This window comes from Jaculus jaculus, chromosome 8, assembly GCF_020740685.1.
Source record: "Jaculus jaculus isolate mJacJac1 chromosome 8, mJacJac1.mat.Y.cur, whole genome shotgun sequence".
Classification (NCBI taxonomy): domain Eukaryota; kingdom Metazoa; phylum Chordata; class Mammalia; order Rodentia; family Dipodidae; genus Jaculus; species Jaculus jaculus.
Window position 1 is genome coordinate 111,998,471 of NC_059109.1, and position 12,662 is coordinate 112,011,132.

The 12,662-nt window shown below is 50.4% G+C and overlaps 1 protein-coding gene across 1 annotated transcript in view; it reads left to right on the forward strand.

The window, feature by feature from the left end:
• Positions 1-11,756, forward strand: part of Bpifb4 (BPI fold containing family B member 4) — a 29,794-nt gene extending 18,038 nt beyond the window's left edge. The window contains exons 12-16 of the mRNA XM_004668089.2: positions 638-705; positions 2,281-2,323; positions 3,417-3,480; positions 7,265-7,341; positions 11,622-11,756. Coding sequence (XP_004668146.2) covers positions 638-705; positions 2,281-2,323; positions 3,417-3,480; positions 7,265-7,341; positions 11,622-11,645 — 276 coding nt within the window. The 3' untranslated portion in view covers positions 11,646-11,756. The remainder of the gene's footprint in view (positions 1-637; positions 706-2,280; positions 2,324-3,416; positions 3,481-7,264; positions 7,342-11,621) is intronic.
• The last annotated feature ends 906 nt before the right edge of the window (positions 11,757-12,662 follow it).

Consider the following 12,662-nt stretch of genomic DNA (forward strand, 5'->3'; position numbering starts at 1 on the left):
TTTATTTGCAAGTGTAGAGATACAGAGAACGAGTGGGAAGGGGGGGTAGTGTGTAAATGGTGCTCCAGGGCCTCTAGCCACTGCAAACAAATTCCAGATGCATGCCCAACTTTGTGCATCTGGCTTACATGTGTATTGGGTAATCAAACTGAGGCTATTAGGCTTTGCAGGCAAGCGTCTTAACTGCTGAGCCATCTCTCCAGTCCCGTGTTGTACTTTTTAAAGATTTTATTTACTTATTTGACAGAGAGCAAGAGAGAGAGGCAGGTTGAGAGAGAATGGGCACACCAAGGCCTCCAGCCACTGCAAACGAACTCCAGATGCATGTGCCACCTTGTGCATCTGGCTTACGTGGGTCCTGGAGAGTCAAACCTGGGTCCTTAGGCTTCACAGGCAAGCATCTTAACTGCTAAGCCATCTCTCTGGCCCATCGTTCTTAGTTTTAAGTTGATACACGTAGCTATGAGAACAATGAGGCATTTTGATGTATCATACCATGGGCATTGACCAAACATCCATCAGTCTACCACGCTCAGGAGAACAATGCTCCAGTGAGCACCACACACAGTGAGTCCTCAGCCAGAGGTGGTGACTTGCGTGATGGCAATGACGCCCATTTCTCCTCCTCTCCCTCCAGGACACGGAGCTCTTGGCCTCATTTTCTGTGGAAGGCGATAAGCTCATGATCGACACCAAGCTGGACAAGTAAGTGGTTCTTCTGCGAGGGGGATCACCTGCTCCTTAGATCACAAGTCCTTGGTTCTGTGCTGGCTCCCCAGGGCCACCAGGGAGGGATGGAGGTCTCCAGTGTGGCTGTCAGAGTTGGGATAAATCTCCCCAACCATGGCTGCAGAGGCGATGGTGCTTCTTGGGAACAGAGCAGACAGAACCTGTGACTAACAGCGGCCTCCCGAAGGACCTGTTCCATCAGAGGCTTTAGTCTCCTGCTCTAGGAATGGGAAGGCGGATGTACTAACTTCGGGCTACGTAGCAAGCACAGAGAGGTGCCCGGTGCCAGCCGGGCCCGTGGGCCTGTTGTATTGAATTGGCCAAGTGATTTCCCCTCTGACCCTTAGCGTTCTTGTCTGAGGATGAGACAATAGTCCCTGCTTCGTAAGACTGATGAAACAGTAACTGTTAACCGTTGACGCACCGGTACACCGGCACTGAGCTAAGTGCTTCAAGTGCCTTTGTTTAAACTTGACCTTAGCTCATGGATGTAAAAGGATTACCATCGCCCCTACCTCAGTTAATGAGGCCTTGCTTGGCAGTGTCTGCATATGCTTGAGTCACTGTGTTTCTATGACAAATGCCTACGAAGCCCAACCATGGGGCCCTGCACAAGATGGCGTGAGTCAAGCCATGCTCGAGGCCTGGTGAGGGAAAGGGCCTTCAAGGGGTAGGCTGCAGTTTCCAGCATGGAGAGTGATGCGGGCACTTTGAGGCACTTGGTTGCTGGGTGGGGAGAGAGAGGGGTGGCTGTAGCCGTCAGGAAGGAAGAAAACCGTCCAGAGTGGGGACGCTTCTCCCCCAGAAGGCCTCTGTCCTTCCCTCTGGACGCCCAGCCCATCCTTTTGGCCGGATCCCAAGGCTTTCTCCCCTGGGCAGGCCTGGTGTGGCCTCTCAGGTAGGGGCGTGGGCTGCGGCCAGACGAAGGCCTTCTGGTACAAAACATAACCCGGCTCCCAGGCCTCCCTCCTCGGAGTAACACGGTAGCGGAGAGCATGGGCTCGGGAGTGGAGTCCGGGCTCCCTCTGCCCAGCTCTGAGGCGGATGTACTAACTTCGGGCTACGTAGCAAGCACAGAGAGGTGCCCGGTGCCAGCCGGGCCCGTGGGCCTGTTGTATTGAATTGGCCAAGTGATTTCCCCTCTGACCCTTAGCGTTCTTGTCTGAGGATGAGCCCTTCCTGCGGCGGCGCTGAGGATTAGGTCAGGCAGTGACCATCTCTGTCCACACGGGGGCACTGGCTGGGCTTTGCAGGTGGTTCTAAGGTTACGTCGGAATCTTTCGCCTAGGCCTGACCGTCACTCACACGCTGAGGCACAGAGAGGTGAAGCAGCTTGGCTAAGGCCACACAGCCGGGCGGTGGACAGAAAACCCTCAGCACGGCGGGTGGGGCGTCCCTCGTGCTCCGTCAGGGAACAGGCATGAGTCTTGGCAAACTTCAACAGGACAAGAGGTCTCCCGGGCAGGCTGGAGGCTAGGGCTGCGGATATGGAGAGGCCTTATGAACCCCAGGGGGATTGCTGCTTCTCACATCCGCTCTCTTTTCATGCAGGGCCACCCTCAACCTCAAAACCTCAAACGTGGGCAACTTTGATGTAAGTACTGGGCTCCGGCTCCAGGGTGATCTCCCCTGGGAGAGAAGCCCAGGGGAAAATCTCCTGGGAAGAGCATCCTTTGAGGCTGGCTGAGCCCAGCAAGGTTGGGAATTCCAAAGGGCAGGTGCCGGTGTTGCCAGCTCATCTCACAGGTGGGCAGGAGAGGAAACTGAGGTCACAGAATGGCCAGGTCCTAGGTGTCTTAGAGTTCAGGGGTCACTGACCCCAGGGTGACCATGAGCATCGCCTCCACTTCCTTCTGTCAGACAAACTGGTTTGGCCTCACCTCCTTTTTAAACCTGGGACCTGGAATCTTGTTCTCCTGAGGGTTCACGAATCTGAGGCATTTTGGGGATTCAAGATTGAGCCCTGTTTCTTCTCTTCTTCATTCTTGGGCCTTCTACCCCATCTAAGGCTTCAAAGTCACTAGCTGTCTCTGTGTGCCTATCCCTGTGTGTCTCCGTCTTTTGTCTGTCTGTCTGTCTCATAAGCTGACAGCTGAGGAAGGCAGACCCTTTCATTTTGTTGCTTGTCTTGAGCTTCTTTAACCCAAAGCCCTACAGCTGGTGAAGTCGCTATTACTAGCTCACTGTTAGGCAGAGAAACTTTGGGGTTGGCTGGGCCAAGTTGGGACTGGAGCTGAAATATCTGGGCTCCAAGTGGGTGGGGCTGCTGCTTCCTGGGAATTCGGGGGTCCCTCATGGAGGGGTCAAGCGAGGCATGTGAGCAGCTCCGAGTCAAGCTATTTCCTTTTTTTTTTTTTTTTTTTGCGTGTATGTGTGGTGTGGTGCGTGGCATGCTCATGCGTGTGCCCATGAAATGTACCATTCCCTGCCCTGCTCTGCAGCTGGTTTTACTTGACTGCCACAACCAAAGTTGATTGTTGGGAGTTCCACAGACAGTCCAGGTGTGGCACACAGCTGTCATCTGGTGGATCAGTTGGGGGGGGTGGGTTCCAGGGACTCTGTTGGACAGAACCTTGGTTTTCCCAGAGCAGTACTGGGCCTGCATCTTGGGCCACCGTGATGGGTACCCACCTTGAGCTGGATGAACCCCTGCCTGCGTTCAGTCCCCATTCCTCCGTCCCCTGCAGGTGTCCATCATGGAGGTGCTGGTTGAGAAGATCTTCGACCTGGCATTTATGCCCGCATTGAATGGTGAGCATTGAATGCGCTCCTCTCCGGGGCACACAGCTTGGGGACCTAGTGACTACTGTCTTGTTGAGCATGTTGGATATACAGCTACATTACCTCAGTAGCGTTTTCTGAGAAGTTCGTTCAGAGTGCTTTTGATTCACACACAGCGTGAACCTGGGTCTGACTCTCCGGCAGAATTGGCGAGGCCCTGGGTTCTCTGATAGCCTTTGTCTCAGTGGACAGTGACAGAGGGAGACAGCTAATGTCAACCTCTGGTCTCCACACGCAGCTGCGTTCTTGTACCCGTACATGAGCCACACACATACAAATTATTTTGAGACTTTTGTTCTGTTTGGATTTTCAAGGTAGGGTCTCCCTCTAGCCCAGGCTGACCTGGAATTCACGATGTAGTCTCAGGCTGGCCTCGAACTTACAGCGATCCTCCTACCTCTGCCTCCTGAGTGCTACTCAAGTCATGCACCGCCACGCCTGACATATTTTTAGGCTTTTGAGACAGGGCCTCTCCACGTAACCCATGTTGGCCTCAAACTTGTGATTGTCCTGCCTCGGTCTCCCATGTATTGAGCTTACAAGTGTGTTACCATGCTTCATTTAACAGCTATCTTTATTTAGCAAGAAATATTTGTCCACATTACTGTGTGGCTGCTTCCTGCTTGTTTGACTAGCAGGTTTTCTGTTTTGTTTTGTTTTTGAGGTAGGGTCTCACTCTGGTCCAGGCTGACCTGGAATTAACTACTGTCAGGGTGGCCTCGATTTCACAGCGATCCTCCTACCTCTGCATCCCAAGTGCTGAGATTAAAGGTGTGCGCCACCACACCCGGAACTAAAAATTTTTTAGTTAGCTGGTTAGTTGATCATTTTTGTTTTTGTGGTGTTGGGGATGGAGCCCAGTACCTCATGGGTGCCAGGCAAGCATTCTACCACTGAGCTACACAGCCCCAAGCCCCTCAGGATAGTTTGGTTAAGGTGTCGCCTTACAGACAAGTCTTCAGAGCATCTATTGGTATTTCCTTCTGAACTCTTTCCTCCACTTGAGATACAGTCAAGGTCTGTCCTGACTCCCTGTTAACTGTGTGCACTTTTGGTCACCCTGGCATAACAGGTACTTCTCCTCATTTTAAACACTGCCACCACCTCATAACCCCCCACCTCATAACCCCCTCCACCTCACAACCCCCACCTCATAACCCCCTCCACCTCATAACCCTTCCCCCATAACCCTTTTACCACATAACCCCTCCCCCCAAGACTCCTCTACCTCATAACCCCTCTACCTCATAAGCCCTCCACCTCATAACCACCTTTACCTCATAACACCTCCCCCATAACCCCTCTACCTCATAAATCCTTCACCACATAACCCCTCCATAACCCCTCTACCACATTACCCCTCTCCCCAAGACCCATCCACCTCATAACTCCTCCACCTCACAACCCCCCACCTCATAACCCCCTCCAGCTCATAACCACCTCTACCTCATAACCCTTCCCCCCATAACCCCTTTACCACATAATCCCTCCCCCCAAGACTCCTCTTCCTCATAACCCCTCCACCTCAACCCCCCCGCCTCATAATCCCTCCACCTCATAACACCCTCTCTACCTTGTAACCCCTCCAGCTCATAATCCCCAATATGCTCTCTCCTCCACAGCCACTTATCAGTAAGAATAGCTTCTTGCCCCACTTCGTTTTGAAAAGTTATTTTTAAAATATATTTTATTCTATTTATTTGTTTCTTTGTTTGAAAGAGAGAGAAAATGGGAGCACCAGAGCCTCTAGCCATTGCAACCAAACTCAAGACACATATGCCATCTTGTACATTTGGCTTGATGTGGGTCTGGGGAATCGAACCCAGGTCCTTTGACTTTGCAGGCAAGCAATTTACCTGCTGGGCCATTCTCGAGCCCTGCCCCCATTTTGAATGGAGAAGTCAGAGCTTGCTTTACTCCTTCTGGCCAGGGCAGCTGCTGCAGCAGACCAATGGGCCAATTATGATGAAGGGTCTCAGCCTCACCCCTAGGGGGGGGGTGATATACTTCACTGAGCACCTACTGTATACTTCCACTGCTGTTTCATGGGAGAGAGGACAAGGGCTGGCACATGCCAGCTGATGTCATGAGACACTTCAGTCACAGCTCCTTTGGAAAGAACTTGATAACAAACCCATCCTCATTCAGAGACCCATCATCAGAAGTTGAATCTCGATGACAGAAAAGGAGCTGGTCACAGAGCCCAGGCACGTTCCTGAGAGACAGAGTAAAGTATTAGGACTAGGCTGGCATGGAGATTTATACCCTGGAAGCAAATCCTTTTATCTTCTCAACATGCACTTTATCACGTTCAAAAGTAAGATCCCGGACTAGATCCATGTTTTCCAAAGTGGGTTCTGGGGATGAGGTTCAGTGGGTAAAGTGCCTACCTAGCATACACGAAGCCCTGAGTTTGATCTCCAGTATCTCCAATTTGATCTCTATAATCCCAGCACTCAGGGGTCGGGTATAGAGGCAGTAAGACCAGAAGTCCAAAGTCATTCTTGACAATATACTGTATTTGAGGCCAGCCTGGGCTACCTGAAACACTGTCTCAAAAAAATAAATAAATAAAACCACAAAACAAGGGCTGGAGAGATGGCTTACCGGATAAGGAGTTTGCTTGTGAAGCCTAAGTTCCCAGGTTCAATTCTTTAGGACCCATGTTAGGCAGATGCACATCATGGCGCATGCATCTGGAGTTTGCAGTGGCTAGAGGCTCTGGCGTGCCCATTCTCTCTCTCTCCCACCCCCGTATCTAATAAATCAATACATAAAATGATTTTTAAAAACCCAGGGCTGGACAGATAGCTCTGTGGTTAAAAGCACATGATTGCAAACCATGCCAGCTTGGGTTCAATTCCCCAGTACCCACATAAAGCCAGATGCATACAGAGTTTGTTTGCAATGGCAAGAGGCCCTGGTGCACACATTCTCTCTCTCTCTCTCCCTCTCTTTCTCGCTCTTCCCTCCCCTCTCTTTCACTCACACACACAAATAAATAAACAAAACAAATAAACCAAAACAAAAAGGGTTCCGTAAGACAGTAGCACCCAGAGAAAAGGGTTCTGTGACTAAGCAAGATGGGGAAACGGGGTAGTTACTCCTTTTGGGTAGATCGACAGTGTCCTCAGCTCCCTGACTAATCCTCACTTAACCCACATTCCCTACCTTCCCTTTCCTCTCCCTTCCTTCTTCCCCTTTGCCCTTATTTCTTTCTACATTAGCTAGCACGTCTACTTAGGCTCTGACATCCTAAAACCAAACATAAACCCGTGGTCGTCATGTGCTATGGCTCCTCCCCACTGCGTTGCTCCATTCCTTTACTCAGCAAATGTTTATCCCCTCCTTTGTACTGGGCCAACAGCTTTGTGATGCTGGGGACCCCCCGCCCCCCATGAGATCAGGTACAGAAACAGAAGTACTGTGTGGTGGTTTCTCTGGTAGAGGAGGTCTGGAGTGAGGCGGGACCAACAGCTGCCTGGGGTTGCTGGACCTAGGATCCAGGAAGCACCATGGAGTAGAGAAAACAGGCTCATCCCCTGCCAGGGAGGACCGGACATGTGACTCAAAGGAAGATCTCGGCCACCAGGAGGCTAATGTGCTGGAATGTTCTCCAGGCAGGAACTGTAAGGCCAAAGGCTTAGAGGCAGAAAAGAAGTCATCTGGCAAATATTTGCCTCCTGGCAAATATTTACCTCTTGATCACATTGACCACACCTGACTCTCTTCCCCCCCCCCCCCCGTTTTACAGCTGTGCTGGGTTCTGGAGTCCCCCTCCCCAAAATCCTCAACATCGACTTCAGCAATGCCGACATCGACGTCTTGGAGGTAAGGGGAGATAACTTTTGCTTCCCTCTCGGCCTTTGCAATCAACTCTGCCCAGTGAGGAGAAGAAGAGAAGGGAAGGGACATGAAGTGGCTCCCTTCTAAGTACAGGGCTGAGGGAACAAGAACCCGAGCTGTCAAGACTCCTTCAAGGAGATCCCTGCCCACTGCTCCCACCTTCCTGCTGGGAAAGCTGAGGCTTGGAGCCTGCGCAGGTGAAAGTGCGATGTACTTCACTGGGCACCTACTGCTGTGCCACATGCTGCAGGGGACTAGGGTCCAGCGTGAGCAAGAACAATCCTCGTTCTTGGCTCCCTGAGCCCAGTGGGGACCCAGGCCTTTGGACAGATATTCCTGAAGCAGTTGACTGACAGAGGGTGCACCCAAATGCAGAAGCTCTTATTTCCTATAAAAGGCACTTCGTGGTCGGTCTTTGAAATGTGGAAGGTATAGGAAAGGCTAAAGCCATATGTGAGCATCCTGTCTAGGTGTTCATTCATCCAAGAAATCACCCCGTAGAACACTGGCTGGCTTTCACCCCAACCTTTCCAATTCTATCCTTAAAGTATGGCTTTATTTTGTTTTATTTTTAAATTTATTTTTAAAATTTTTATTTATTTCACAGAGAGAGAGGATAGGCATATCAGGGCCTCCAGCCACTGCAAACAAATTCCAGTGGCATGCACCTGTGTGCATCTGGCTAATGTGGGTCCTGGCAAATAGAACCTGGGTCCTTTGGCTTTGTAGACAAATGCCTTAACCACTAAGCAATTCCTCCAGCCACCTAAAGTGTGGCTTTGATCAGAAAGCGTTAGGATTAAAGAATGAGGTCTTGGTGTTATGAACAGCCTGGGCCAAATTGTGCATCTGCCAGTTTCTAGCTGGGTAGCCCTGGGCATGCTGCTTAACTTCTCTAAACCTCACCTTTCATCTCCTTAAAAAGAGGGTAGGGGGCTGGAGAGATGGCTTAGCAGTTAAGGTGTTTGCCTGCAAAGCCAAAGGACCCTGCTTGGACTCTCCAAGACCCATGTAAGCCAGATGCACAAGGGGGTGCATGTGTCTGGTGATCATTTGCACTGGCTGGAGGCCCTGGTGTGCCCATTCTCTCTCTCTCTCTCTCTTTCCCCCTTCCCCTCCCTCTCTTTCTCTCTCTCTCAAATAAATAAATAAAACATATTTTTTTTTTTAAAGAGGCTAGTCAGTTACCTATCAGGTAACTAGTCAGTTCCTATCAGGCTGCTTTTAGGATAAAACAAGATCCCATGTGCAAAGCACCTGCACAGCTCTTGGAATGCAGTAAGCATTCTGGAACCATCCACCACCACCAGAATCACCCATTAGAATAAAGAATGCCACAGTGTGCCCCAAAGCATCCTGGTGCCTTGTGCTCCTTGCAACACACTTCCAGAATGGACCTAAGCCTTTGCCCTAGACTTGGAATTTCCATTCTAACACGCTGAAGGCATCTGCAGCGTTCTTGGTGTGAGAGATGCCGGCTCCTCGCACCCATGCTAGGCTCAGACCCACCCGCCATGTCAGGGAGAAGTCAAGGGAGGTGACAAGTGACCTTGGGAGCCAACAGTGACCTTGGATGTTCTGCACAGGCTCTGGGACTATCCTCAGGGATGCCTGTCCCGGTCCCGTCCAGGGCCACAACAATGCTCCGAGCCTCAGTTTCCCTATGTGGATAACAGGAAGCCACAGTACCCACTTCGTGGAGCTTGTGATGAGAAATGACACAGCAGCATTCAGCAACAGCGCTGGCTCATTACTCATGTTAGCAAAGGGGTTGGGAAACACAATGGGGTCGGTACAAAGTTTGCATCTTCATCTCACCACTGGCTTAGCATGCGCCCCGAGCACTGTGCCACATGATTTTGGGGCCAGCTGGCATCTATGCTCACATGCTAGGTGAGAGACCTGTATCAGGAAGGGCAGACCACTCACCCGATGTCATTCCACTGGGCTCAAACCTTTCCTCTTCAGACCTGGCTGTACAATCAGCACCCAGGGCTTTTGTTGAAATTAGTAGGAAATGGGTATTTTATTTCCTGAATAAGCATGTGTGATTTGTCATATCAAAATTCATATCATTTTATTATAAATTACATATATATTTTTTCTCCTTCATATTCCAGAAAAGGAATTATATTGGGTTTTTGTTGTTGTTGTTGTTTTGGTTTTTCTCGAGGCAGGGTCTCACATGGGCCCAGGCTGACCTATAACTCATTACATATAGCGTTAGTCGGCCTCAAACTCAGAGTGATCTTCCTGCCTCAGCCTTCCAAGTACAGCAGGGTGTAGTGACACACGGCTTTAATCTCAGCACTTGAGAGGCTGAGATAGGACAATTTCTACTAGTGTGAGGCCAGCCTGGGCTACAGAGTGAGTTCCAGATAAGCCTGGGCCAGAATGAGACCATGCCCCCCCCAAAAAAAGTTTAAAAAAAAATATGTCTAACTAGGATATATAGTCCAAGTTTTATTCTAGAATAACAAAAAGATAACACAAGTACTATAAAAATGTAAGCAGGGGGCTGGAGGGATGGCTTAGTGGTTAAGGTATTTGCCTACAAAGCCAAAGGACCCATGTTCGATCCCCCAGGACCCACATTAGTCAGATGCACGCGTTTGGAGTTTGTTTGCAGTGGCTGGAAGCCGTGGTGCACCCAATTTCTTTCTCTCTCCCTCTTTCTCTGTCAAATAAAATAAAATAAAGTAAAATGTTTTTTTAAATGTAAACAGGTGTTGGGCAAACAAATAGAAAGGTAGCTCTAGCCCCACACCTGGCCTTGTGATCCCTGGACCTGTTTTTTGAGTTAGGTCTCACTCTAGTTCAGAATGACCTGAAACTCACTCTGTAGTCCCAGGCTGGCCTTGAACTCACAGTGATCCTCCAACCTCTGCCTCCCAAGTGCTGGGATTAAAGGCGTGTGTCATGCCGGGCTTGATGTGATTTTAAACTTAAAGGAAAAAAAAAAAACAAGCAAAACAGAATAGCTTGTTCCAGAATACTCTTTCCCTCAGGTCCCCCTAGCATCAGCAGCTTGTGTAACCAGAGCACAGTGACCAGAACCAAGAAGCCCATGGATGTGGTCCCCAGGCCAGCTCACCCACTCGACCTCTATTCTGCTCAGGCTTGAACTCATAATGTCCCATCTTGCATTTTGCCCTCCTGACTCCTTGAGTCCTGCCATCTGGGCACATCCTCACCTTCTCCTTGTTTTGTGACCTTGACATTTTTGATAGGTCTGGCCTGTTTGGTGGGAGGGACCTCCACTTAGATGAGACTCAGGATGGGGCCAGGCCCTTCTCACTGCACTTGTCAGGGCTTCTCAGGGACAAGCTTGCTTGTTGTCACTTGCCTCAGGTGGTTCCTGCCAGGCTGCTGCCCCGTGGTGAAGCCACTCTCCTTCCCTTTGGCACTCATGTAGGCCTTGAGAGGGCGCACACATCCCATTTCCTCCCCCACCTCCCTCCTGCCTGCAACAGTGTGGTGTTGGCCTACTGGGATTCCTTTCTCATTTATCAGTTAGAATTCTTTGGTGAGGAAGAGCTGTTCTTCATGCCCCGGCATGCACTGGGTTATCTGTATCAAGAGACTCATGGACATGTATTTTCTTCCATGGGTTATAATCGATTACGTTTACTATTGATTTTGTTGTTGGGAATTTTTTTTTTAATGCCATTAATTGGACTTAGGAAGGCTGTGAGAAGGGCTCCAGCTTGCTTCTCTTACTTGGGAGAAGGAGTTGAGGGGTCAAGCAGGGAAGTGGCTTGCATCCTGCCCAAGGGCCTCTATGTAGGGCAAGATAATGCAGAGCTGAGTGAAGTCTTGGCTGTGCAAGCATGAGGACCCCTGAGTTTGGATTCCCCCGTACCCACATAAATGCCAGGCATGGTGACATGTGACTGTAATCTCAGCACTCAGGAGGCTTGCTGAGTGGCTAGTCTAGCTCAGATGGTGAGCTTTAAGTTCATTGTGAGACCTGGTCTCAAAAACAAAATAAAAACAAGATGGAGAGCATTTGAGCAAGACCTCTGACCTGGACCTCTGACCTCCATATGCATGCACACACATACGGACCCACATACATACGAACATGCACGCGTGTACCATCCACACATACACAAGCAAAACAACAAAACCCAATAATGGCCCAGCCATGCATTTGACTCCATTCATCCCAGAAAAGGACCCGCTCCGTGCAAAGACAGGCAAGTGGTGGGAGCTGCAGCCAGTGCCGCCGTCTGCTCATCTCGTTCTCCGTTCTGCCCTCCAAGGACCTTCTGGTGCTGAGCACATGAGCGACGTGAGCAGATGCTGTGAGAAGAAGCCAGAACCGGTCCCGAAGTGAACTGATCGAGCACCAGCCCCAGCCCCGAGTCTGCTCGGTCTCCACAGGTCCCTCTGCAGACCTCCCACCCTCTTTGCCATCTGCCCTGACCCTGGAAAGGATGCAGCCATCACCCAGCGACAATCAGGGCCCGCACGGGGCCGTCTGAAGACCGAGGTCAGAGAACCCGTGTCAACGCCATGCTGAGTAGTTTGTGTTGTCAATAAAATGCTCCACTTTCCCTGCACTTGGGGCGAGTCTCTATGAGGGGCCCTCCTAGGGTCTGGCATTTTCCTTCTGTCCTGAGCTGTGTCTGGCCTACATCAGACACATTGAAGACCTGGCAGAGGAGCAGGAGGGGACTTTAATATTTTTATTTATTTGAGAGAGAGAGAGAGAGAGAGATACAGAAATAGGCAGGTACAGAGAAAGAGAGAGAGAGAGAGAATTGGTGTGCCAGGGCCTCCAGCCACTGCAAACGAACTTTAGATGCATGCACCCCCTTGTGCATCTGGCTTACATGAGTCCCAGGAGGTAAACCTGGGTCCTTTGGCTTTGCAGGCAAGCGCCTTAACCACTAAGCCATCTCTCCATCCCAGGAGGGGTCTTTAATTCAGCTCTCAGTGACTTTGTTTTGTACTTACCTTGGCTGGTCCCTCTTGCTTTTCTTCCCCCCTACATATCTCCACCCCTCGATATAAGGGAAGGAACAGGACATAGGAGTAACAAATCTGAAGTCATCAGATGTCCCATTACTACAGGATTGTCATAGCCTGACTCCTGGGTACAATTATCACCAAGGTCTCCCTCCCTCGTGGCTTTTGGTTACTCACTCCCCTTTCATTCCTCATGTTTTTTCAGCTGTGACTGACCCAGGTTCCCCCAAACCAACACACACGACTCACACACCCGAGTCACAATCCCCTTCTGCCTCATCCACTGAGAGCTCCTGTCTGTTCAGCACCCATTGCCTGCTGAGCCAGGACTG